The sequence below is a fragment of the Anopheles arabiensis genome, chromosome 3 (assembly GCF_016920715.1).
Source record: "Anopheles arabiensis isolate DONGOLA chromosome 3, AaraD3, whole genome shotgun sequence".
NCBI lineage: Eukaryota > Metazoa > Arthropoda > Insecta > Diptera > Culicidae > Anopheles > Anopheles arabiensis.
In genome coordinates, this window is record NC_053518.1 from 4,959,903 (window position 1) to 4,987,480 (window position 27,578).

The 27,578-nt window shown below is 44.4% G+C and overlaps 1 protein-coding gene across 1 annotated transcript; it reads right to left on the minus strand.

Moving 5' to 3' along the window:
* Positions 1–212: 212 nt before the first annotated feature.
* LOC120904339 (putative odorant-binding protein A10) lies at positions 213–27,568 on the minus strand. The gene is made up of 2 exons (XM_040314256.1): positions 26,625–27,568; positions 213–2,045 (listed from the first exon to the last, which is right to left on the minus strand). Exons 1-2 carry the CDS (start codon positions 26,833–26,835, stop codon positions 1,903–1,905), a joined length of 354 nt encoding a protein of 117 aa, XP_040170190.1. The 5' UTR covers positions 26,836–27,568; the 3' UTR covers positions 213–1,902.
* Positions 27,569–27,578: the final 10 nt, after the last annotated feature.

The following is a 27,578-nucleotide window of genomic DNA, read 5'->3' on the forward strand; positions in this document are numbered from 1 at the left end:
ATACTAACCGTCCTTCCTAACATCCTGTTTGACGTTTAATGAACGTAGAAACTGACGGCGACTGCTGACGGCATAAACCAATCCTAAGCACGTTCGTGGTACGTGTCTTTGTCTCGTTTGGGAAATCGCTGATGCTGCTTGAGCCTGTAATTAAATACAAACGTTTACTTTTCTTTCCTGTCGCAAACCCCAACAAAAGCAAAACGTTGTGGTTTTTCACGGGTTTTCTTCAATCCTCTTTATTTTACTTCAAACTAACCTAAACATACACACACACACACGTACACGTACACGCGTCGGGAGGTGGTGGGGGGATGGTGTTAATCGCCGTATCCACCTTATCGCTTTCTTGTAAAATTCCTACCACCCAAAAAAGGGGGGAACAACACACGCTGGCATCCACGTCGCCTTTGTTTGTGCCTTTGTCGGATGAGACGAGCGATCACACACCGTTGCACGAGTGGGATAAGACAGAAGAGACATGTTGATATTCACATGGAGAGCCAGGATTGGTAACGATGGGAGCTTCTTGCACTCTATCAAGGGGTTTAATGGGACTGTTTTTTTTTATTCGTCAATTTCTTTTGTTAACAAACCATTATTTATCGTTAGCATTGTGTCGGGAGTTTATTGGTATTTTGTTTTGTTTTCTTTTTTAATCCTTTTTTACTTTAACATGCCAAAAACTGGACCTGTCACTGCTGAGACATTTCTGGCTCCGCAGGGGACGATATGGGGACAACAGGGGGATATGATGGTTCTATCACATAGCATTATTATTAGTATTGTTTAATATTATTATTATGAATGAGTTCGCCCACTGGTATTGTGCCATGTCAGCAAAGAAAAACGGTCATTCCATCAAACGTCATTCCAGAGTCGCCCACGCTCGATCAGGCTCTGTCGTCAGGAGGCGTACACACTACCGACATGCTCGCAAAAGAGGGAGAGAGAGTAGTCATAATCCGATTATGCATCATGTTGCTGGTGTACTGTTTGTCGTCGTACAAACAAATGTAGCCCCAGATGTCAAAAACAGAGGAGTGGGAGCGGTGTAAAAGAATAACATTCAAGCGTCGGGCGGGTGCGCCAAAACCGTGTCACCATGGCGACGACAGCTCGACAACAAGCAGCTTCTCGTACCGAGAAGCTAAACGCCGGAAACGTACGAGCATGGTGAAGTAAATTATATTGTGTGAAACTCAATAAAGTAAGGATTGTGTGCGAGAATGGGATTGTGAGGAAAAGGAAAAGTAAGAAAAACAGAATCCAAAAAGTGTGTCAGCAAATGAGCAAAAGCCTCGTCTTGAATCGGGTGTACGCTTTTATGCGCGATAAATATAGCGCTCGATTTACAATATGCACGCGCTGCAGACGTTTCCGCATAAAGCACAAGATGTGTAAACAAGTGTGAAATCGAAATGATATGACTTTTTGGTGCTGCTGCTGTTGTTGTTGTTGTTACTTTAAATTTCATCCCGCCAGCCCGTGCCAGTGCCAGTCAGTGTCAGTGACTGTCAACCGGGAAAGCAAGCATGGAAATAAAAACCGTCCATCAGCAGCGCTACCTTTGGGTGGAACGTTAAGCTATGGCATGCTTGGATGGCAATAAGCATGCCACAGAGATAGACGGAGGAAGAAGGTTCGGATATGTTGAGTGGTACGGGGTGGCAGCATGGGTACACTCCCCGCTGGAGTAATACGCTTTTATTGGAACTGGCGGCTCGGTTCCAGACATGGTGAAACTCGGTTCCGTTCCCACTGACGGCAAGGTAGACGATAAGATGCTGACGACGACGACGACGACGATGGTGTGGTGAAATTATGGCGAACATTTGCCTGCTGCTCTCCTCCTTTGCTGCCATGTGCTCCACACGGTTCCTTCACAGCAGCTTCAGCAGCTTAAACGGCACCGTACTTGCGTATCAGCATTGCCCACACCTCCGGGTAGCGGGTCTGCAGGAAGTTCGTCAGCTTCTGAGCGTTTTGGGCCTGCTGGGGCGAACAGTTCCGGCAGTTGCGCTGTATCACTTCCGGCAGGGCGGCTGAGAAGCAGAAGAAGAAAAAGAAAAGAGAGGGATAAAAAAACGCGCGTTAGATTATATTGGAGTCAAGCAACGGCAGAAGCAAAGACCACTTCAAAATGGATAAATTTTGAATTATGTTTGCATAAAGAATGCATTCTCGCAAAGCGATCGACGAACAGGACGACGAACGCGGGAGTGTGAACAAGGCAAAGTTTATTGCCCCACGCTTGATGTAGCTTTGATTTAATATTGACGTCGAGACAACGGCATGTGTGTGTGTGTTTGAACGTGGTTTATTGCTTGCTTCGTTTAAGCTCAAGTATGTTACACTGTACCAATATGCGAAGTGTTCAGAGCGAGTGAGAGTGAATGAGAGTATGTTAATATTATTTCCCGCAAGCCAACCCATAAGCCGTGTTTAATATGATCAAAAGCCGCCCGGTGTTACTATGTTCAACCCAACTCCGAACAACAAAAAGTCACTTTGTGGACTTGTTTTACATTGACTTTAACGTCGTGCTCTAGAGCTTCCCCAACGCGAAGGACAACTTCCTAGAACAACACACTGCAGAGTGGAGTTAAAACGTCACGAGAGGCAAATAAATAAGCACAACAAAGATGAAGTGGAAGCCACACACACACACACACACACACACACACACACACACACACACACACACACACACACACGCACAAAACCTCATTGATGGTCGCAAAGTTTGAAGCCATGAAGAGGTAACGTTCGCGAGCACCCATGTAATGTTTGGCTCACAGTTTAATGAGCAAAAAGTAGAAAATGTTGGGCAACAGGCTTTGATAAACATTTACTTCTCTCCTCGACGATGCAATGCCTAACAACAACAGGCACACCAGAGCAAAACCCACATCCTCAACACTGCAACTCTTGTGTGGCTTTTTTGGCTCGGCTGCATACTCTCCTCCCGATGTTGCCAAAGTGACGAGTTTTCATTACCTGTTAGCAGCATACTCGGATCCCTTTTCGAGTCGGGATAAATACAAAGCGTTGGTGGTGATGGTACGAGCAGACTTTGCTGAACAGGATAGACGTTTCCGAATTTTCCGAACTCAAACTCACCCACCATCACTTTGGCTGTGTGCTTACCGAACTGAAAAGGATTATAGGGTAGGCGGGGGTATGTGTAGCCCAAGCTCGAGATGTTTCGTTTCCGTTGAGCGGCTCGTAGACAAGACTACACAGCAGGGAAAAGGGGAAGCATTTTCAGGCTTTTCCGCTTGTGCAACGTATCTCATCCCGCGCTCCACTAGCGATGAACTTTTCGGGGCGTCTGCCGTGTGCAGATGGAGGCCACCAGTCCAGTGGGAGGCGAAAAACTTTCACCCTGTGATCTGTGATCGGTAATTTTCGCAGCAAGCAAGCAAGCAAAGTCAATCTTTCGCTGTCGGTCGGAGACTTCGCTTCACTGACAGACCCTGGTTTGGTATGATGAGCGGCGTAGTTTAAAGAGTGGTTTGCTTGCGAAAAATTGACTTTAAATGCAAAGACGCACATTGAACGGTAGCGAAACGAAGAAACAATTCCAAGCCGCGACTGAGCGACTGATAATTTATACCACCTCTGCAGTGCGATGAGATTTTCAAGCCCGCATGATAGGTTAAATGTAAATTATAGTCTAACGCGCACCGGCATGCAAATGAGCACGTTTTGAGCGGGCAATGTGTTTTGTAGTTCCCCCCACCCCCCCCTAATCAACCAAACCGTCAGCAGCCACTCGTACGCCGCAATGGTAAAGTTCATAATCAAAAGGGACCCAGGATTCCGGCCAGGGAGCCCGTTTCGCAGGAAACACGTTAATTAGCGGTCGGATTACTGGGATGAAATGTCTGTATAATTGATTTTACATTCCCGCCCGGTGGGCCAGGTAGGTGCTGTTCCGTTGCCACCAACGAGTGGTGGTTGAGCTTGATTAGCTTTTCCGTGGTGGTAAAGCCATATAAATTCATGTGTTGTTTCCCTGTTGGTGTGTACGAAATGGGAACGTGCTTCCGGGAAGTGTAGCTAGTGAGTGTGTGTTTTCGGGGAATGCACTTCCAGCAAATGGTGTCAAAATTCGCGGAATAGCTATTTGGAAGTGTTCGAAATGTGAGAAGTGCTACTTTGTAGTCATCCACGGGGAAAGAAATGCATAAAACGTTTGTTATAGACACTTTTTTAGATGCTTGGAAATTGCATCCAAACTGTTGTAACTGCAAACGTACTGACCTAAATCGGGGCAGAGGAAAAAAGGCGATAAAACGTTTCCCGCTAAAGCTTACACGGTCCAATATACTTCCTTTACAATCCACACACACACACACACTCACGGAATGGAAATAAAGTTCCAATTGGCTTTAGTCTCCTCTTCCAACGGGCCAAAAGGATACCATCAGCTAGTGGGTAGAGTAAATCCCTTTGACCAGCAGCAGCAAGCACATGAACCGAACGAGCACCCGTATGCAGGGAAGCAAACATAATTGAAGAAAATGGCAAAAATCCTTCCCAAAGCGGATTCTCGTTCGTTCGTTTCTTCCTTTTTCTCCCTTCTTCTGTACTGTAGTGATTCCTTTCGTATTCGTTTCTGTTCCACTTTTTTTCTGCTATTTGCTTTGGAACATTGAACTGGAATAAATAATGATATGCTGCCGGTCCGGGCTCGTAGTGATGGGAAGCATTCTCGAAGCACCCAGCCAGCCACCAACGGACAAACTCATCGAACGCGCCATCAACTATTAGCCTCATCACATCCTAGTAGCATGTGGGACGAGAGACTGTCATCACGGATGGAAGATGGAGCGCGTTCCCATGGTGATGCTGGAACCTTTTTCTCTTTCCCACGACCAACGATGGAAGCTTGGCTGCGCTATATCGTGTGACATTTGCTTGGCATCCGACCATACATTTCCATACGTAACACGAACCGAGCGAAATGACATAGTTATTTGTTGGTCGGATTGATGATGGAAGAGAAATGGCCTCAATCGGATGGATCACATCCTATTTGTTTTGGGGGATTTATTTATATGGGTGCGATGGGACAAAGCGATACGAAGCTTCGTTAAGCTGCACACCATGCACAGCATTATTTCACAGCTATTGTTCGTTCCCGATTGTAGCACATCACTACTATTGTCCCGATTGTAGCACATCACTACTTTCGCGGATCGCTACAAATTGTTCGACGGGTCATCGATCGTTTCGTCATCACGCACACCATTAAAAAAAAATGCAGTATAAATAAAGCGGCAAAAGCCAAATTCTCACTCTTGTCATTTCAAATCCTCAGCAAGCAACACGCTTCGCTCATCTCACCAGCAACTCCTTGGCACACACAAGTGGCACAGAACTCCAAGCAAACCACCCAGCTTGGTACCACGAAAAAGCACACCATCGGCTCTTTTCAGAGCCACCGATTCTTTATTAAGAACATCTTCAAAAAAAAAAAAAAATACAAAACACAACGTAGGGTTCCGTACCAAACATTTTGGTGCCGACAAACCAGGATTAGATATCCTAAAAAATTGTGTGCGTTCTGTGGCCACCGTGTGTGTTGCAAGTGTAAAGTTGTACACCGGTTTGTTTCATTCGCGGTCGTTTAAGTTTATTCGCGGCACGTAGCGTTTCACAAACGGCACATAGTGTGTATGTGTGCGTTCGCGAATAATTGTGTACCATCCAGGGTACAAAACGCGTACCACAAAATGTGTGTTCTGTGCGCGTCATTCTCAAACTCATTCGCGGCGCGTAGCGCTTCTCAAAGCGACACATAGTGTGTATGTGTGCGCTCGCGAATACTCGTGTACCACCCACGGTACAAAACGCGTACCACAAAGTGTGTGTTCTGTGCGCGTCATTCTCAAACTCATTCGCGGCGCGTAGCGCTTCTCAAAGCGACACATAGTGTGTATGTGTGCGCTCGCGAATAATTGTGTACCACTCAGTGTACAAAACGCGTACCACAAAGTGTGTGTTCTGTGCGCGTCATTCTCAAACTCATTCGCGGTACGTAGCGCTTCACAAGCGACACACAGTGTGTGTGTGTGCTCGCGAATAATTGTGTACCACTCAGTGTACAAAACGCGTACCACAAAGTGTGTGTTCTGTGCGCGTCATTCTCAAACTCATTCGCGGTACGTAGCGCTTCACAAGCGACACACAGTGTGTGTGTGTGCTCGCGAATAATCGTGTACCACTCAGTGTACAAAAGGCGCTTCACAATTCTTGTGATCCATGCGCATTATCCTTGGTGCGCTATCTCGCGGCGCATATTCTTCGCAAGACAATCAATAATTGTCTGTGCATTTCGCAAAATTTGTGTACCTCCTTTGAAACAAAGGGTGCCTCACAACCTGGGTGTTCAAGGCACATTGTTTAGTGCATGCCATTTGCATCGCATACAATTCTACGAAACTTCGCATCAAAGCCTGTGTTTTCAACAATTCTTACTAACCGTGCAGTGCGCGTTGTACTAACAAAGTAAAGTGATTTTTTTTCTCTCAAGCAACCGTGTTTGCTCAGTGAACATTAAAAATGACAAAAGCAGACAAGCTTAAGTCACGGCAAGCCAAACGGCAAAGCCTCATTGTGTCTATGCAGCGGCTTGCGCAGTTTGCAAAAGACTATACTCCTCAACAACAACAGCAAATACCCGACCGACTTGATCGGTTGTCGAAAATTTGGGAATGTTTCCAAATGGTGCAAGAAGACTGCGAGGAATGGGACGATTCCGAGAATGCTACCAGCGAAAACGAAGCGTTATTGTCACAAGCAGAGGAGCTTTTCTTCGAAACAAAGGCCGCGTTAACAAGCTACATTCCGGAAACAGCAGATCAGGTAAAAGAAGAGGTTACCCGCCCAGCAAACGTAAGTGTTAAACTACCTATCATTTCATTACCTGAATTTTGTGGTGAGCTCACAGAGTGGCTATCCTTTTATGACACCTTTGTTTCACTTGTTCATAATTCTGAAGAAATTTCCAACATCCAAAAATTTCATTACTTGCGTGCGTCCCTCAAAAGGGAAGCTGCCGGAATAATACAACCAATTCCTATAACAGCAGAAAACTATCAGGTGGCTTGGAAAGCTCTTTTGAATCGATATTCCAATAAAGTACATCTTCGTAAAATGCACACACGTGCATTGTTCGAGCTTCCAAAGCTAACCAATAGTCACGCCCCAGACTTGCGACAATTGGCTAACCAATTTCAGCTACACATCGATATCTTAAAACAATTAGAGGAGAGCATTCCTGACAACAGCACAATTTTTGTGGAACTTCTTGCTACCAAATTGGATAAAGCAACATTACAAGCATGGGAAGAACACAATTCCCAAGACATCCAGCCAACTCATCCAAATATGACAAACTTCTTGTTGAAAAGAGCTCAAACAATTGAAGCATTAGCGTTGCAGACAGGCAACCGCCCAACCACATCTCATTCGAAAATGGGTATACCTAACCATAAATTTTCCAAGAAAATGAGCACTAACACAATTAGTGTGAAACAGGACAACACACACACTTGTCCTGCATGCAAAAAAGATGGTCACACGTTGCATCAGTGTCAATCCTTCATCGCTATGCCATGTAAGGCGCGTCAAGCGTTTGTATCACGAAACAAACTTTGTATCAATTGCTTGAGAAGTGGACATTTCTTTCAACAATGCCCTTCTAAGTACTCTTGCCGAATTTGTAAAAGGAAGCATCATTCTATTTTACACTATGAAACGCAAACAAATAATAACCCTGAATCAGAAAGCACCACATCTGAATCAAATATCATGGCAACTTTGCATACAATTAGTTCTGAGCACAGTCCCCAAAACGTGCTTCTCGCAACTGTACTACTACAAGTGGTCGACAAATATGGCCAAAAACATTTTGCACGAGCCTTATTGGACAATGGTTCACAGCCAAACGCAATTAGTGAAAGATTGTGTCAGCAGTTACATTTAACTCGAAAAAATGTTAACGTTTCCATTGTCGGAGTTGATGGTACAAAAACAAGCGCAAGGTATCAAATACAAGCGGAAGTACAATCGCGAATAAATAATTTCGCAACAACAATGAACTTTCTAGTTTTGAAAAAGGTTGCTAGTGACACACCAATTACACCAGTACCAGCTCATTTTTGGAATGTACCTGCTTCATATCAACTTGCTGATCCTCACTTCAGCACACCAGGGCGCATTGACATGATCATTGGGGCAGGACATTTTTATTCATTGCTAGGTCCAGGAAGACAAAAATTACCAAACAACAACCAACTTGTTGAAACTGTGTTTGGATGGATTATGACCGGCAACATTCCATCCAAAAATCAAAACGAAGTTACATGTCACGTAGTAACCATGCATCCCACCATTGAAGAACAAATAGAACGATTTTGGAAGATAGACGAACTTCACAATTCAAGTTATAGTCTCAACGAAAGAGAATGCGAAAACCATTTCAAAGATACAGTCTCCCGCGACCACAATGGTCGATATATAGTTGAAATGCCAAAACATCCTGATATCAATCAAATGCTTGGTGATTCTAAAAACACAGCTATGCGCAGATTTCAACTACTTGAAAAACGATTAGAAAGCGATACGCATCTCAAGACTCAATATCACAAGTTTATACATGAATATATAACGTTGGGGCACATGACTCTAGTCCCAAGAGAACGGGAAGATTGTTCAGGAGCATTTTATCTTCCCCACCATCCTGTGCTGAAGGATTCTAGCTCTACCACCAAGGTCAGAGTTGTGTTTGACGGCTCTGCCAAAACCAGTACCGGTAAATCACTGAACGATGCCTTACTAGTTGGGCCGGTGGTACAGGAAGAATTATTGACATTAATTATCAGATTTCGAAAATATGAAATAGCACTCATAGCTGACATCGAAAAGATGTATCGGCAGGTTACTATGAATCCAACTGATCGACACCTACAGAGAATTTTGTGGAGATTTGACAACTCTCAGCCCATTCGAACTTATGAGTTAGGAACCGTAACCTACGGCCTAGCTCCTTCAGCCTTCTTAGCAACGCGCACTCTAATACAACTTGCCAATGATGAAGGTGATACGTATCTCAAAGCTCGTTCCGTGATTAAAGAAAACGTATACGTAGATGATTTGCTAGCAGGAGCAAATAACATCCCAGAAACAATTGAACTACGCAATCAACTGAATGCTTTGCTACAGAAGGGTGGCTTTCTCCTTCGCAAATGGTGTTCCAACGCTCCAGCAGTATTAGCTGACCTACCACCTGAACTTGTTGCCACCCATTCTTCCGTCAATTTTGATCCAGATGAAAGTATCAAAACCTTGGGCATATGCTGGGAGCCTATGTCAGACAAATTTCGTATCAACATAAACATTAATATAATCAAGAGCCCTTATACCAAACGAAAGGTTCTATCAACCATAGCACAACTATATGATCCACTTGGATTGATTACCCCTATAACTATACGAGCTAAAATACTAATGCAACAATTGTGGCTATTGAACTTGGATTGGGATTCAACAATTTCCCCATCATTACAAAATTCATGGGCAGAATTTCTCGAGCAAATCCCTACACTTACTAACTTTCGAATTGACCGTTTTGCTTTTCAACCACACTATGAACAAATTGAAATCCATTGTTTTTCCGACGCTTCTGAAAGTGCTTACGGTGCGTGTGTGTATGTACGCACAGAAGACAAACACGGTTCCGCACGCGTAAATTTACTAACATCAAAATCGCGAGTTGCTCCATTGAAACCTTTAACCATTCCACGATTGGAATTATCTGCTGCATTACTTGGAGCTAGACTATTCAAAAAGGTACAACATGCATTAGATATTCCACTTGACACATGCTATTTCTGGTCGGACTCTACTGTTACTCTTGGTTGGCTAAAAGCTACTCCTAGAACATGGAAAACTTTCGTAGCTAATCGAGTAGCTGAAATACAAGAACTAACTCATGGCTTCCAATGGCAACATGTTTCTGGCAAGGAAAACCCAGCTGATATGATATCTAGAGGAGTGGCGGTGAATGAATTCCTCAGTAGTGATCTATGGCGGCATGGTCCCTCCTGGCTTCGTGAACCCAAAGACTCTTGGCCCTTGCAAACCCCGGATAACAACATCACCGTAGAGGACGAACGAAAGGTATCTGTCCTAACAACTCAAGTGACTGAAATAAATCCAATATTTCAACGTTTTTCTACACTACAACCATTACTTCGTATTATTGGTTTCTGTTTGCGATTCATCAACAACACTCGCATATCAAATAAAAGAATATCGCTAAATGTTCTACTGGTAAAGGAGATACAACATGCTAAACGAGCCCTATGCAAAATGGTACAAGCTACTGAATTTTCTGTTGAACTACAAGCCTTAAAAAAGAAATGAAGGGTTAGCTAAGGTTTCTTCTATTCGACTTCTTAATCCATTTATTGGCAACGATGGATTAATACGCGTTGGTGGCCGGTTGCGCCATTCTGATCTGAGCCACGATGCTAAGCATCCCATCCTCATGCCAGCTTTCCATCCTTTCACTCGCCTTCTAATCATGGATCATCATCTGAAAACAATGCACGGCGGAGTGAGCATGACATTATCATCTATTCGTGAAGAAATATGGCCATTGAACGGCATGAGAGCCGTTAGAAGTGTAACTCGAACTTGTTTTAATTGTGTAAGAGCTAATCCCACCCCAATAATCCAACCTATTGGTCAATTACCAATATCACGTGTAACAATAAGTGAAGTTTTCTCCTGCGTTGGTGTGGATTATTGTGGTCCACTTTATTTGCGTCCATCTCATCGCAAGGCTGCATCTCCAAAGGCATATGTATGCGTATTTGTTTGTATGAGCACCAAGGCTGTACATTTAGAACTCGCGGGTGACTTGAGTACCACCACTTTTTGATGGCCTTGGATCGATTCGTATCACGACGAGGAAAACCGAAAAACATATACTCAGATAATGGTACCAATTTTATTGGTGCAAAGAATGCATTACATGAAATTTATCAATTCCTTCATAAAGATAATAATAAAATAACTAATCACTTGTCTAACGAAAACATTCAGTGGCATCTAATACCACCACGCGCTCCTAATTTCGGTGGACTTTGGGAAGCCGCAGTTAAGGTAGCAAAAACTCATCTAGTTCGGCAGCTTGGCACAGCTCAACTTTCATACGAATCCATGTGTACTCTATTAACAAAAATTGAAGGATGTATGAATTCAAGACCACTATTACCACTTTCACAAGATCCAAATGATTTATCACCTTTAACACCAGCACACTTTTTATTACTCAGAGATCCCCAGGCATTGCCTGAATCCGATTTACAGCATATACCAACCAACCGACTATCCCACTATCAATTGATACAGAAGTTATCTCAAAACTTTTGGCTTAGATGGACCAAGGAGTATTTAACATCATTGCATAATCAACGTAACATCAGCCGTAAACAACATAAACTTTCCATAGGCGACTTGGTAGTCATGAAAGACGATCAACTACCTCCATTGAAGTGGCCTTTGGCACGCATTGTATCATTGCATTTAGGACCTGATGCTGTGGCACGAGTAGCTACCCTTCGGACCGCTTCTGGAATCATGAAAAGACCAGTCTCCAAGATATGTGCCTTAGAGTGCCACAACGAGGACTAAGTTTTGGGAATTATTCCCAAAAGGTGGCCGGTATGTTCGTTCCCGATTGTAGCACATCACTACTATTGTCCCGATTGTAGCACATCACTACTTTCGCGGATCGCTACAAATTGTTCGACGGGTCATCGATCGTTTCGTCATCACGCACACCATTAAAAAAAAATGCAGTATAAATAAAGCGGCAAAAGCCAAATTCTCACTCTTGTCATTTCAAATCCTCAGCAAGCAACACGCTTCGCTCATCTCACCAGCAACTCCTTGGCACACACAAGTGGCACAGAACTCCAAGCAAACCACCCAGCTTGGTACCACGAAAAAGCACACCATCGGCTCTTTTCAGAGCCACCGATTCTTTATTAAGAACATCTTCAAAAAAAAAAAAAATACAAAACACAACGTAGGGTTCCGTACCAAACAGCTATCAATGACAGTTTGTTTGACAAATAGATGACCGATTGCAGAGACGGAGAGATAGTGATCCTGTCGTGTCTGACGGTCATTACAACAGTACAGACAGAAGTGGGAAGTAGTGGTGGAGTAGCAGGGAAAGGCCGTACAAAGGCATAATTCCAGTCGAGCGTGTAAGCAAGGAAAATGCATAATTCACTAAGCAATTCACTGAGCCCTTCCCTTTGGAGCCCGTATTCGTGAGCGTAAGGGTAAATGCCATAAGCAAATTGCGTTAATGGCCACACTCCACAATAGAGTTGCAAATGGAGTGCAAATGGAGCGCTTGGAGACGGGCTGGTGGCGGGTTCATCGTCCGCTAGGCGCAACATGCTATTCAACGCCGTATTTGAACGGTTATCACCATACGGAAACCACCATCCGGAGAGGAACGGACGGGTGTACCGCGCCTGTGTACGTTGTGCACTCAACCCCCCAAGACGATCCTCTGCACGGCTCTGATGCGTTGTTACGAAAGGAACCGAAAATTGAATCTTACTGCACAACAACAGACATTGCGCGCCTGGGACGCAACGTTCCCTCGGTCTGTGTTTTGCGTTCCTACGAGGGCTGTGACGAGCATTTAAGTCGAGTTGTCGTTCCACAGGAAAGATGTTTGCTTTCGAGACTAAAATCATCTCTCATCCCGTACTTCAACACACGGTCTGAAGATGATGATGACGATGATGATGATGATGATGTGGAAAGTTGGATCTTGTGTGGTTTAAGTACATTGGCGTCCGTAGTCGATGATGTTGTCTCGTGCAGCGTGTCTCGTTACAAACGACCCACAGCAGCTGGTACACACAAAGGCGTTTACAGCCTGTCACTGCCACACACTCCATTAGAGAATGACATCAGGATGGGTTGACGCGGGGTTGTGTGATGGTTAAATTTGATCAATTATCATACCTCCGACGGAACATGCGGCTTTCTTATCACATTGTGCCGCCACGGCCAGTTGTTTAAAAACGATCAAACGATTATTGCTCATCGTTGTTTGTTTTCCATCCTTTCGAAAGTAGTTGGCAAACAATTAGATTCAGATGACACTTGGTCGATGATATTCTCACTACTTTGCGCTGCACGATTGAAGGACCATCGATAGGCGATATATATACATCCCACCCCCGACTGGAGTGTAACAACATTCCCTAATTGGTTCTTAATCGCCCCGTGGGGGAAAGGAAGCACTCCCGGTCGATGTTAATTGGTCAGCCCGGAAGTGAAAGACTGGGCTGCCACCACTTTTCCCGGAAGGTGAATGGTGAGAAGAGGCAGGAGATAAAATAATTCACGCCAGCTTGCGTCCGAAGTTCGTGCTTGAACAGTGCCAACAGAAGCAACACACCCATTATCGCACTATCTCCTCGCTTCGGTGGAAATCCGATACTAGAGTTAAGCTGGAAGGTACACTGGCACACTGGCCTGCTACTTCCGGTTTCGGGGAAAAAGCATCTTCGTTCTCCGTTTGATTGGAGATTGAATTATTTTTCAATTAAAAACTTTCTCCCCGAAAATGATGCACGTTCTGGCTGCCTGTTCGGCGTAGATTGGGTGTGCTTGCTCAATGGAGCAAAAAGCCCAGCCTAAACGAAAGGCCGATGCGTTGATGGTTGCAATCGAACTGTGGAAAACTGTAAAACCGATGGCGATGGGATAGTTTGGGGTGAGGAGTTGCTGCTTTATTGACTTCTCAAAATGTGCAATCAGCGCACAGTTTCTCTTCCTGTTCACAGTTGCTCGCACACGGATTTGGTGGACGTTTCAGAGCACGCTGCCACTCGAGACGAATTACAAAGTAAACTTTTCCCCATCGTCACAAGCTGGGTAAATCGGAATAATTTTACAAACTTTTCAGCCAAACTGCTCATGTGAGAAGATGAGAGTGCATTCATCTCGGTTCTGTGCAGGTTAGTGCAACAAAACCGGAAAGACGCTGACCAATCATTTTGGGAGTTGACTGCAGTAATGTGAGTACTAAAATAATTGAGCAAAAAAGAAGGTAAAACAAATCAATCTCGTGATCGGTCACCCCTAATTACCGTGTTTATTTCTTGCTACTTCAGACGGGGTGGGAAAAGTCATGAAGCAGCCAAACCCGTTTCGGTGAATACTGGCGGAAGGTGATAAATGGAGTTAATCTTTCTTTGGAGATGGCAAATTGATTTGAAATGTAATCGTGTTTTAAATCAAAGATTGTGTATTATTCTTCCTTGCATTAAATAAATCGAAATATTACCGAAATCTTGTGTATCTATAAATTCCCTTTTCGCGTATAATTGAAACACTATGTTTTTACAAATCGTGCCCCCTTACCACCTGCCTTTGTTCCTGCCATCCGAAAAGCTTCGGTGGAAAAAGTTAATCCACGTAAGTGAAGCGACATGTTGGCCGGCTTTTCCTGCCAAGAGAGACCTTTTTTTTGCACGTAGGGAGAGAAAAAATCCTTCTCAAGAAAAGATTGAAAAAGGATGTACGGGTCCAACAGAGTGGATCTTAGAACCATTTTTACCGCAAAAAGGTATAAGAAATCAAATTTCAAACCCAAAAAGCACTCGGTCAGCCGGGTGGGGGGGAGGAAAAGAAAACCGTTAGAATGAGAGCGTGAAACGACGTTTACCTTTTTCCGAGGGATTCCCTTAAAATCGACACCGGTTTTTTTGTGTCATACTTTTTGGCAAACTTTAAACCCTCCCGAGCAAAGCAAAAGCAGCACGAAAAGTGTAACACAATTTTCCGAACCATGATTAACTTTTCCTTTTTACACCCAAACCACCACCGGGCGCGCAAAAGAAAGTGTGATCGAGAGTGTAAGCGTTCGAGGTACGGAAAGCAAATAAAGCACGCCCATACACGTACACACGCCCCCGGGAAAGCGTACACGAGCGCGGAAAGGAACCGAAATTAAGCATTCATCGTGATCGATCAGCACGCAAAACGGGCGGCGGAGTGTAATCTAAACTTTTCCTTTACCTTTTTCTGCGTCCTGCTTCTCTTTCTCTCTGTTGCTCCCTTTTACGTGGCGGCGCGCGCGTGGCCAAACAGCTGAACACCACCGCCGTAGGAGCAATTGATCCGTGAAATTAAGAATCAAATTTTCGGCAATGAATAAATTTCCAAACATCCTGCCCAGGATACACCCCGAAACAGTGAGCGATGAAAGGAAGCGCTTAAGTAAAGCACGACTAAATGGCACACGCGGCAACGGAAGGAAAAGCACAAATGTGCCGGAAAACGGAAGAACGGAAAATGGACTACTGCTGCTGGTGCCTTGCTGTGGTGTTTTGCTTACACAGCGAACAGTTTGCAACGCTTGCTTAGCTTCGCTTGAAATACAAGGGTGTATGTATGTGTGAGTGGGTATTTTTTCATTTGAGGTTGAGCAAGCTTTTCCACCGCTTACTATGTTTGTTTTGGCAAAGGATGTGTACGGAGCTTTCGAGTGAGTTACTTGCTCTTTATTCGGTACTAATTTTTGCTTCTTCCAATGGCTTTCCACGAGACCGCGCGTGTGTCGGCGCAGGAAGCAATGGTTACACAGAACGGAGCCACGAAAAACATGAACATTGAGGAATTTGATGTTTTCCTTTGATAAGCAGCGACTCATTCTGTAAGCAGTTTTGCTGTTTGCTTCGAGTTAGATTAATTCCTTCAAACCCCACTCCCGCTCTCTTCCCTTCTTTTTGCTCCTTGTTTTCCCGAACGCACGTGATATGTTAATCACTCTGGTTTGAAACTTTCTACTCCCATCCCTGCCCCCTCCCGTGCCATTGCGATGAAGATATTTCGCTCATCGTCAAAGTTCCCGAACACTCCCGCGAAACATGACAAACATTCCGATTTTCTCGTCTTGCACAAGAGCTAACCTTGCGTGCAGCGGAGGAATAGGGCTTTCGGGAGGGAGAACACAGCGAGAGGAGATTAGAATGGAAATTTGTAAAGAATTTTAATCCTGACAGACAAATTTCGGTTGCTTCTCTGGAGTTTTCCACTCCCTCGCCTCCCCTCCTGCTTTTGTCCCGTCGAACGATTACTTTTGCTGTTGAAAGAGATAGTTTGTAGAGACATGCAGCAGTGGCAGCACTAGACAGCTCGCTCCATTTGCATGTCTTATGCTGGTACAGGATATATGCGTCAGTGTGCCTTTGGGCTTGGGGCGTCAACATGCGCAGTGCGGTGAATTTATCACACAGAGACCCCCCCCCCCCGTCGCTGCTGGGTGCATTTACGCCCCTCTATCTAAATGGGACGTAACTCGGGCTGGAAAAAAGGGGTTGATATAACGGGACTGGCTTTGTTTGTTTGCCAAATTTATTATCCACAAACACGAAACTTTTACCTTCCGGAGAGGGTTGTTCTGGGATGCTCCCAGTTTGTGAGAGTGTGTGTGTGTTTTTTTTCCATTCATTTGAGTTTGTTTTTTAGTTGCAACCCCGCTGGTTGTTGTGGAGACAATCTCGAAGGCTTTCTGTTTGTTAGCGGACTGTTTGGTTGATATCATGTTTTATGCTGCGAGCAAGAATAGGAAACCGGGAGCACATTAAGACGATCTCCATTTTGCTGATGAGAATTTAATTCCCCTGCCACTGTTTGCCAGAACAAAATGGAAGAAACTTTAATCCAAGCCAAGCTTGCTAATCGCGCCAAATTATGAAAGTTTTATACACTTTCCACCATCGCTACATTGTTCACCTTTACGCTGCCTGTCCATACCGAATGCAGACAAACGGGTGGAGAGTGAAAAATGCACTAGAAATAAGCTAAATTAAGCATGGCCGCTGCAGTAAACGGACGGTAAACCCGGTTAGGTGTGCAAGCTATTATTAAGGGCGAACAATTGCAGCCAACCTGAGCTGCTCATTTCGCACTGCAAAAGCTCTTCATTACTCGAACAGGTGAGCCTTGCCATGCCAGCAACCCATTAGAATGTGAGCGCAGTGCGTCTCGAGGGAGAGGGGCTTGCTGGAACAAAAGGCTGCAATCAGAATGGAATGAGGTGTTGCATCGTTTTATTTTTTGCGCCACCAGCATTAAGCTCCAATTGGCATTTCATTAGCAGAGGTGGCAGAAGAAGGCACGAACATGAACGTTGGAAAATTCCTTCCAGTCTTCTGGGGAATGCAGACCTCATTATGGAAGAGCAGTCGACCTCAAAGCTGATTGAAATATGATCAAATTTAAAGGCTTATTTTACTAAAAGAAAATGAACCTAATTCGTCGAACGTTTTGCATGAAACAAATACCCATTTTGTAGCAAAAACAACTGCAAACTGATTCAGGGCGCCATCAATGAATTTTCACAATGCCGGGAACGTAAAGCTCCATCAATCACCCCCAATCGCAGGGGAAAATCCCGGAAGGCGATGAAAAGGTGATAAAATTTCATTACACGTCACGATTCATTTCCATCCCGAAAGCGATAAGCTTGTGCCGAACCGCCACGGTGGTGGATTTTATTTAGTTTCACGCGTTTCGCTTCTTGGAGAGCTATTTTAGACTCTTTGCCCGTAGGCGCTACCCCACGCGCCAAGCCGTACATAATCTAATGGGGAGGATTATTTATTGTTTTTTTTTTTTGCTTGCTTGTGTTGCTCTGAGGCTTTTCCTTCTCCTTCTGGACGCGCTTCCCGCGCTTTATGACCAACCAGCAATACATCCATGACCTTATGCAACACCGCAACCGGACAGTATGCACGCGGCATACGTCAGCGATAAGATTTAACGATGTTGAATAATTTATGATGGATGGAATGACCGCGTGCGGGAGGAGGAAGAGAGAGGGTCGTAAGAGGCCACATGGGCCACGCCACGGCAGAAACTTTGCAACTTTTGCATGATGGGTGGAATTCGTGTGTGTGTGTGTGTGTGTGTGTGTGTGTGTGTGTGTGTGTGTGTGTGTGTGTGTGTGTGTGTGTGTGTGTGTGTGTGTGTGTGTGTGTGTGTTGTTTTTTTCACTCTCTCCTTCGCTTCGACCACAAACTTTGCTCATCAGTGAAAAGAAAAAAAACCCAGAGCGACAAAGGGAAGGCGGAAAGAGGGAGAAAAGTCACGATCCTTCGGGTCGGGTCCAAATGTCCTGCTCTTTGTTGGGTTCACATTCCGTCGAGCATATGGTTGAATTTTTTCAGCAAATGCGGAAAAAATGAATGGCATTTCGTGGCGGGTGGGGTTTGTCGCTTGTGTCCTTGGTCCGGTTTTTTTGTTCTGCTGCTTTCCCCATTTCGGGGGCTCCGGATTCCGGAAGTCGAACGTCTGTGCCCGAACCGAGGAAGAGGTTTGTCGTTCCGGGCGTACAAAAAGATAAGCCACGTCACACAAATGTTGCACCATCACCATCACATCCCGTTCGCGAGGTTCGTAGTGTGGCCCTGGAAGGAAGTAGTTTGCAAACGGAAGGATACGAGTGTCCCTAAAATTCCACCACCCACTGTCCCGACCCCATTGAGGAAATATTTTGCATTTCGTCATATTCCTTCCTTTTTATATGGATGGGCAAACGATTGAGCGGGAGAACTTTACGAGCTTGGGTTGGGCCACAGCGGATAGAACAGAAAAAGGATTTAACCAAGCAGCGAACACGTAAAAGAAGCCCCTGGGGGCCGGATGTAGGTAGTAGGATAGCGCCCAGGTCGTCAAACTTTTCGAAACGGCGGCGACGTGCGATAAAAGGTTGTTCGTTGGTAGCTGTATCCAGTAAAAGAAGTGTATCCATCGTGTAGAACACATCCTTCTTATCCATTTCGTCCTTTTTTCAGAGCTTTAGACCAGCCTTGCGTACGCTAGATACTGTCACGCTTCACTGTTACGCCTTCATGACGTGGAGCTTTGCCCAAATGAGAGCGTTTCTTCGGATCCCTTCAGCCCTTCTCGAAGAAGATAAGCTCGCCGAGAGCGTGATAATAAGCGTCGAAAGTCGGAAAGGGATTAGAGTGGATCAGAGACTGACGGCTTCGTCCGAAGCTGTTAGCGAGCTTTTGTGCTTCAAACACTGCCGGGTGTGCGTGCGTGCAAGGAAGCGACTTTAAGAAGTGGCAGGAGCGTTAAGATTCCTTTTTGTTTCGCCTCGAAATGCGGAAGAATACGCTGCAAGAATGATAAACAACACGCGATGATGTTGGTCGTTGTTGACGTAATGGTCAAATAAACTTATGAATAATTCAACCACGATAAGGAACCATTCCGCATACGGAAAGATGTTACCATCCTTAGGGACCATCATCATCTATTGCTTTTCCAAATTAATAGTACGTCCTCCAGCAGGGTGGTTTACTGTTTTCCTTTTCCAATCAATCAACTTAAATGTGAAAATAAAAGCAGCTGGTGGTATCGCACACGCTCTCTCTAAGGAAACTCGGTCGGAAGGAAGATGACATGCTGCTACTGCTGCTACCGGCTGTGCGAGATTTTCTCTTCTGCACGATTTCAATTACAATCCATCCAAAACAAAGACACAATCGAAGTTGTTTCTGTCATGATGTGATTCCACAGGGAGGGACAGGGAGACGGGTTTCCCTCTTTGCAAAGTAAAACATCTGTTTGTGGTGATGTCGAACGTTGTGTACTGTATTCTCAGTATATACAATATACAGCACTAACCAGCCACACTGGGAGCCAATGTTTTGCTTTCGTTTGCGTTCTTATAAGACCATGAGCATGAATCAAGTTGCAACTGAAATCTTCCGACAACTTCCTTGCCATTTACAAGACCAACAGTAGTAGGAGGATGAAGAAAAAGAGGACAAAACTACATATTTCCCTCCGGAGCCGGAACGAAATGCTTGTAGTGTGCCTTCGGTTGGAAGCGTTTTTCTTACTGTTTCTGCTCGTGTCATGGGTTGTCTGTGTGGTGTTCTCGTCGTTCGAAAGATGCAAGTTTTGCACCAAAACTCCCCTCCAAAGCAGCTCTGATTGCACTTTGTCCCCTTCTTGTCGACATCCCAATGCTTTCTGATGGTTTTGGTGTGTCGTTGCTTTTTTCTTTCTCGCTCATTGAAAGATTAACCCTTCACCGGAACGTTCCGGGGGGAGGTAATTTATGGTGTGTAAGTTTTTGCTCTCTCTCCCTCTCCCCTGCTCTGTTGCGAGACAGAACTTTAATGAGGTTCTGCGGTGGGAGGTAAGTTTGTTCCACTATCCTCGAAAGTGGCAAAAGTGAAGGAAACCCCATTTTTCGACTTTATACATCAGTTGGTGGAACACTTTTTCTAACAGAATCTTATAATAGTTTATGTTGTGAGCACTGGTCCTTGGGGAGCTTAATTGTCTCTTTGGGGGTGGCATTTCAAATGAGAATATCGATTACATTCTCTTCATCGGCTGAACTTGTTCTTGTGCCTATAAAACTTTACACTGAACCATGGACCATCACGAACGCCAATGCATGATTAGGATGAAGTATGCCAAAAACGGGGTCAAAATGGAAAAGTTTAATTAATTTTGAGGCTTACATTTCACGCAACAGCATCTGATGAGGCGGGCTCTGATGCGTGTGTGCAGAAAATAATTAATTCTGAACGGTTCCGGTCGCAAAGGAATAAATGAATTTGAGTAAAATCAAACATTGGAAAAGCTTTTCGAATGACAACCTAGGACAGTACTGTAAAGTTAGCTAGCAGCGCGAAGTTTTAATATTAGGTAGGATTATTCTACAAAACCCGATCGGCATGATGGTTTTCAACGGGCTAGAAATTTTCACGCATCGCAGCAACGTTCCCCAATAAGAGGATTAAAGTATTGTTCTAGCTTGAACCCGTGAACCAGGCAAAGCTCAGAAAGTCCTAACCCAGGCGTGAGCTTTCCCGCATTTCTCTACCGCTAATGTACTCTTGCAAACATAAACAGGACCCAACAAACCAATGTCTCTGCCAAAGCAGCAGCTGCAATGATAATAAAACCCCAGGCTTGTCGGAAGTCGGACCGGGAGTTGGTGGGTTGGTAGTAGTAGGTTAGGTTTCGCTTTTATGGATGGCAAATAAATCTTTTAGTATCGCTTTTCAAAATTACATTAGCCACACAACACCGGGTCTTACACGGGACACCCAAGCACCAATGAAAACGGGGATTTACGAGCACTTTTACTGTCCCGTGGCCGTAAAATGCCATTAATATCGGGGCATCACTGGGGCCTCGCTGTTCGGTTTGTTGCTTTCGAATGTTTGATTGGCATTTGATTTCGTTCCGAGGGATGCAACAGTGTTGGGTTTAAAACATTAACCGTGTATGTTCGTCAGGCATCAATGGAGCAAAACGCAACTGTGTAATGTTGTTCGAAATTAGATAATAATTTGATGGTTGTTGTTACGACATGGGATTGGGAAGGAGTGCACATTGTAGGTGGGAGGGCGGCGTACTACTAGGTCGGGTCTCACTTGGGGAGTGTATTAAAAATGGTAATGAGGTTGTTTGTAGCTTTAACACGAAACACTCGAGGGAGATTATCTGTTAACACTCCCAATTCCAGTTCCCCTTTGGTTAGACCTAATAATCCGTAGCAAGATCTCAGTCTATTACTTAAAGACTATCTTTGTGGGTAATAAAGCTCAAAATGGAAGCTTTCAAACAAGCAAAAAGTGTTAAATTTACCAGCCTTTCAGTTCATTTATTTATAAATATTTCAATGTATTCAACAGTGGGAAAAGTTAATTGAGGTTCAATTTTTAATCATTTAATTTTTTCTCCTCTTTTCCCCCACTCACACCTGTACGCCTGACGCCGCCAGACAATTGACGCATTTACATCCAATGTTCAATGTCAGCCCTTAACAACGGGCCCTACTTAATTAACATTGGTGATGTGGGTTGTAAATTGTTGTTGACACATTCTGGTGTAAAAAGGTGAGGCTCGAGCCTTTTCATACCATAATATCATCGGCTTTTGTCGGTTCGGCCGCTCTTGCTGGGGATTATTTGATTACTGGTGTACGGTAGTAAATGAGGTGGAGGGAAATTCCCGAACTCGAAAAACAAAAGGACGAACCAGCAGCGAGAGCATGGCATGAGCCGCTCGTTTTTATTTGAACCGCATTGAATACCAACTGTAAAACGATATCATGCTGGTTGTATAAAGTCTACCAGTGCCAGTCAGGGGAGCAAAAAAAATTCACTCCAAAAGGGTTTTGCAGGGAGCTTTTGCAAAGGGATGGTATGGCAAGATAGGATTAAGGTAGGAATCTTTCTCCCCTTTCATTAGTGAATCTTTCTCCCTCTTTCGCTCGGAATGACCGGTGTTTTTGGGAGGTGAGTGTTTTCAATGCCAGAAAGTTGAAATGGTCGAATGTGATTAAAAGAGACGCTCAGGATGCAAAAGGTGGCTTCAAAAAGGGGGGAGGGGACGTTATACTTTTAATTAACGACATGAACGCGCCATGGAGGCGCTTTAAAGAGGGTTTTGCTTCAGATTGAAGATGGAGCTGTCGGTGCGATAATTGAAATAATTGGATATTTAGGTCGAATTAAAGTAAATATTCTTCTTCTTCTTCTATTTGGCGTAACGTCCTACGCGGACATGCCGGCCTATACAGGCTTTCGAGACTTTATTCATTTCCACACAGCCGGATAAGTCAATCCTTGCTACGGGGAGACGGTCCATTCTAGATTTGAACCGATGACGGGCATATTATTAAGTCGTACGTATTGACGACTGTACCACGGGACCGCCCCTCATTCAAGTAAATAATAATTATAATAAATATGTTTGAATCTAAAACACTCGTATCAGTTTTCTACTCTCTGTTTTCAAGGCAACCACCAAGTGACTGTTACTAGGAAAGTCCCTTTTTCCATTTTTATTCCAAAAATTAAACTAGTATCAATGTCATTGCCATAGAACTCAAATCCACATTTCCATCCAAACGCCTCACTGATAGGATTTTGTGATGTATTCAAATTGTTCCTCCACGATGCTCCGTTTCACGAAATAAGAGACTCCAACCGTTCGTCTGAAGAATCCATCGTTCTTGGAATCCTCGTTTTTGTGGCCACTGCTGTGAAACCCACCACCGCTGGGTCTCCGTAAAAAGCCAGCTTTAACTGACCGTCCATTCATTTCCGTAACCGATTTGGTGGGTGGAGGGCGAACACGAGTCTCGGACAGGCAAGGTATTCAATTTCCCGTAAATACTTTCCACTATCTCTTCATACCAGGGTAGCTTTTCGTGCAGCTGTAGCAAAATAGGTGAAAATTCTTGTCCTTCGCACCGGGGTTTCGCTCGGCCAGTGTTCGACCGCTCTTCCAGGAACAGGGTCACAGGGAGCACTAGAGAAAGTGCTACCAGGCAACCCCGAGCTGCTGGTCGTTCGGATCTTTTTGTTTTGCGTGCAAAAAGTTACCATTTTTTTCAAGCATTTCCTGCTGCTTCTTCAGATTCATTTCCGGCGTGCAGGAAAGGAATTTCTATCCCGGCGAGTTCGTCGCCTCACTTTTCTTGTTCTATTTTATTTTTGTGAGCGTACCGTACAAGCTCTGACACTCTGTCAGTGGAAAGTGTTCTTTGTAGGTGGTTGTATTACACACTGCCCTAACACACTTGTCCGAGAGAATAGGTTTACCTTTATGATAAGTGATTTTCCAGGGGAAAAGGGAGTAATTAAAGCAGATTGCTTTCTGTATGCTTAAAGAAGCTGGGTCAATTTTTATTCATCCCAGACTTTTATCACATCAATGATAAAGCCATTTAATAAGCAAGGAAGATTAGATGATAAGCGTAAGAAGATAAATGACACACGTGTCGCGTTCGTTCGTTATTGAAGGGAGGAACTGCTTTAATCTGCCCTTTCATCCATCGCAGTTAACAGCTGCTCCTGCTGTGATAGTGAAGCTGTATTCAACAGGCTTCTTTTCTGGGAAGATTTATCATCGGTCGACAAGACAGGACGGGGCTTTTTTATCGCCCGAGACCGTCCACTTTCACCCGTGCATCGCAACCGACACAACCGGGTTTGTTTGCTACCATTTCGTTTCGTAGTATTGCTTCTTTTAATCCCACCCGCAAAGCAAACGGTTTAAATAGACGATGAGCTGATGCAAAACGAACTAAACGGGCGAAAGGAGTTTATAACATGGGAAGGAGCTACGTGAAACATGAAACGTAGTTTTTTAGCCGTCAGCAAACTGGTAAACTGGCTGACCCTTTTTTTGGCAGTGCCTTGCCGTGTAGCAGGCAGGATTGGAAGGGAGGACATAATAACAAATGATTGAAAAATAATAATACGAACGAAATAATATACCCCTTTTCGATGGGGGTGGTGTGTAAGGGTGACGATGAAAATGAGAAATGCCCCCGAGATAGGGCAAAAGAGATGAAAATTCGGTTGTCACGTTCAGAAAACAGAACAGTCATGATTTCATTTTTGTCCCAGCGTTCCGTTTTTTTTTGTTTTTGTCGCTCATTTATTCAACGCATCATAAAATCTGAGCGAAGCAACCGAAAACAGACAGGTCCAGAAAAGAAAGATCGAGCAAAAGGAAGGCAACAAATACGCCCAACAGTAGCGGCGGACAGAAACTGAAAACTGTGTTTTCCATAGATGACGCTTGTTTTTAAATCCTTTCTCCTTGCTCCTCCTCTTTTCTCTTCCATTAGGTTTTGGTATTATTATTCCTCCCCCTTCTTGTTTGCCAAAGTATGTGTTACGGTTGTGTGCATCGAAATTGAAAATGTTTTCCACAATCTCTACAAAAAAAAAACACACCGCCGCCAACAACAACACTGAAAATAGCAAGGCAAAAGACAAAAGGGGGACGACCGCCAAGCGTCATAAAGCGCTCGAAAAAGGTTGCATGGGTTGGATGGTTGGGTGCTGAGGGAGGGGAAAAACAACAACGCCACGCTTTCATGAGGAAAAGTGTTTTAATTTTTCCCCTTGTTGCTGTTGTTGTTGTTGTTTGGAATTCACGCAAACATGTTTTAAAGTAAGCTTGTTAGGAAAGTAATTGGAGTAAGGAAACACTTATTGGAAAACTTTCAACCCCCGAGAACAAAAAAGGAGCAACCAAAATTGAAGCTATGTGTCCTCGTGGTTGCAAGGATCACCTCAATTCCCTTAAACGATTTGTGAAGCTTTTCATGGAATTTTAAATGCACCATCAGCAGAGGATGAAAAAACACATTGAACTCGTTTAAATTCATAATGGATGCGCCTGGTACTTTACCGTTTACTGCAAAAAAAGAGAGCATTCCCATAGACAAGAGGGACACCTTGAATTTCAGGAAAAAAGGCGAATAGCATAAATTAATAACATACTTTCCCTGCAGTACGCATTTGCTGTTCCCTTGTCCCGATCGGGTGGACGACTCCCGCAGCACCTCGAAGCAGCAAAACAATTCAACGCATAATCCAACATAATCTCTTCCTATTTCACTTCATTATGAGAGCCGTTAATGAATTTCCTGCGAATGGAGCTCCGTTTCTCATTTTACTGTTGTTTTCCGCTACTCGTTTGTTCCGGTGCTCTTTTTCCTGTCCAGTTGTGGGCCAATTCCGCCCCCCCCCTTCTTAATAGTGCTCCAGTGCTTTGTCGGCCACGGCGGCTTTGTCTCAAGTGGGGTGCAGGTCTTTGCTAGCATTTTTGCTTTGTTCCCATCGTTCTTCTTATACAGAAAAAGAGGGATTTTCGATGACAGCTCTGGCAAATTGTGCCATCCAGTGTGCTTTAGTGTCGGCGGACGGCGCACAAAAAGCGGTGACAAAATAATCAATGGTACGTACTGTCTCTGTTCAGGGCTTCCCGTTTGCACACCGGATGCAGAGACATTTGGTAACATTGGGATTGGTGTCGCCTAAATCTCCACTTCGGTTCGTTGGTGGGTGGCTAAGAGGAACCATCATTTCGTGTGTGTGTATGAGTTTGTTTCCTTTCGTCTTTAGTTGATGACAGATTTGGGGGTGTGCTGCTGAAGGGCAAAATCTTCACGATGTTCACGGGTGGTTTTTACCGAGAATGGTCTGACAGCAGTTATTTTCAAGAGCTTAAGTTCAAGGAGCGAGACGGTCACGTCACGTTCCTTCGATTCGACAAAGATCATTAGGCAGTGGAGGTAATGGCGAACAAGATCGTTAAATGTTATACGAATAGCCGTTATTTCTTAATTGGTGTTAATTAAGCTTTAGAAGTAAATAAAGTGATTGGTATCAATTTCAATAAAGTATCTAAATACTCAATTTTCATTACTTTTTATACATTTTTATCAATTCCTCCATTAATTTCCATTTTGTTCAGCTTTTTCAAAGAGAAAATAATCATTTTTATTACTCCGAAGCCAACAATCATGAACGGAATTCCCTGAATCGGTGCGCCATTACCAATTCCGCACAAGACACAAACGACCGCTACTCTCCCTTCACTCCGCTACACAAATCAAAGCATGTAAATTCGGTGCCCCATTAGCTTGCTTAACTGCCAACTTAACGTCTATTGGCACCGCCGCCTGTGGTGGCGATGGTGATGATGATGGTACGTACCTTTCAGCTGTCGGCCGAGCTGGTCGCAGGGGCTCTTCTCCAGCACGCACATGATCTGCCGACTAACAATCACCTGATTGTTAAGCAGCCGGTTAATATTCTGACTGTCGTTGGCGGCGGCCGGCTGCGGTCCGACGATCACTAACGCCGCCAGCACCACAATAACTGCCGCTGATAGCATAAATAGATTTGGTAATGCTTTTGAACTCATTTTCGTGCTGGTGTACTGGCTGTGGTGTTGCTTCGGCCCGATGTTGCTACTTGTCGGTCGATGGACTTGCCTTTCAGCGCCTTTCAGAACAAGTTCACTTCACTGTTTTCTCAGACAACACAGACGCACTAAGCTAAGGGCTGCCCGTAGCTAGGTGGATCCTTTACTGCTCACAGCCTACCACGCTCTGACTGGCTTTAAACCGTCAGAAGGGCTACAGACCACGCTTCCAACCAGAAGGCAAGGGCCGTCGGCGTGCGTTAATGTAATAAATTAATGACTATTATGTTTGATGCAATCCGAATGTAACGCGGTTCTTCGGCCGAAGACGTTAACAACTGACAAATCACCACGAGACAATCAGCTCACAGGGAACACAAGGCAAACGGCAGAAAAATGCGTGGTGCGACGACGACGACACACACACGGACCGGTTTCCGTTTGCCGATTAATCAATCTCGTGGTTTAGGGCTTTGATATGGACCGATCTGTACGCGGTGATAAACCACAGCGATGATATGGCACGATATGATAATGATGGTTTCGTTCCCTTCCGGATCAACGCATCAAACGGGCCGCAGCAGCAGTAGAACTGATGATACGCACACACGACTTTCACACTGGTTGTTTGTAACACGTACTGGACGTTGTCGGACGGTCGCCTTTTTAACAAACGTTACACAACACGATCCGGATGGGTTGGAATCCCGCCAACGACTAAACTGGTGTTGCAACAAAGTGTG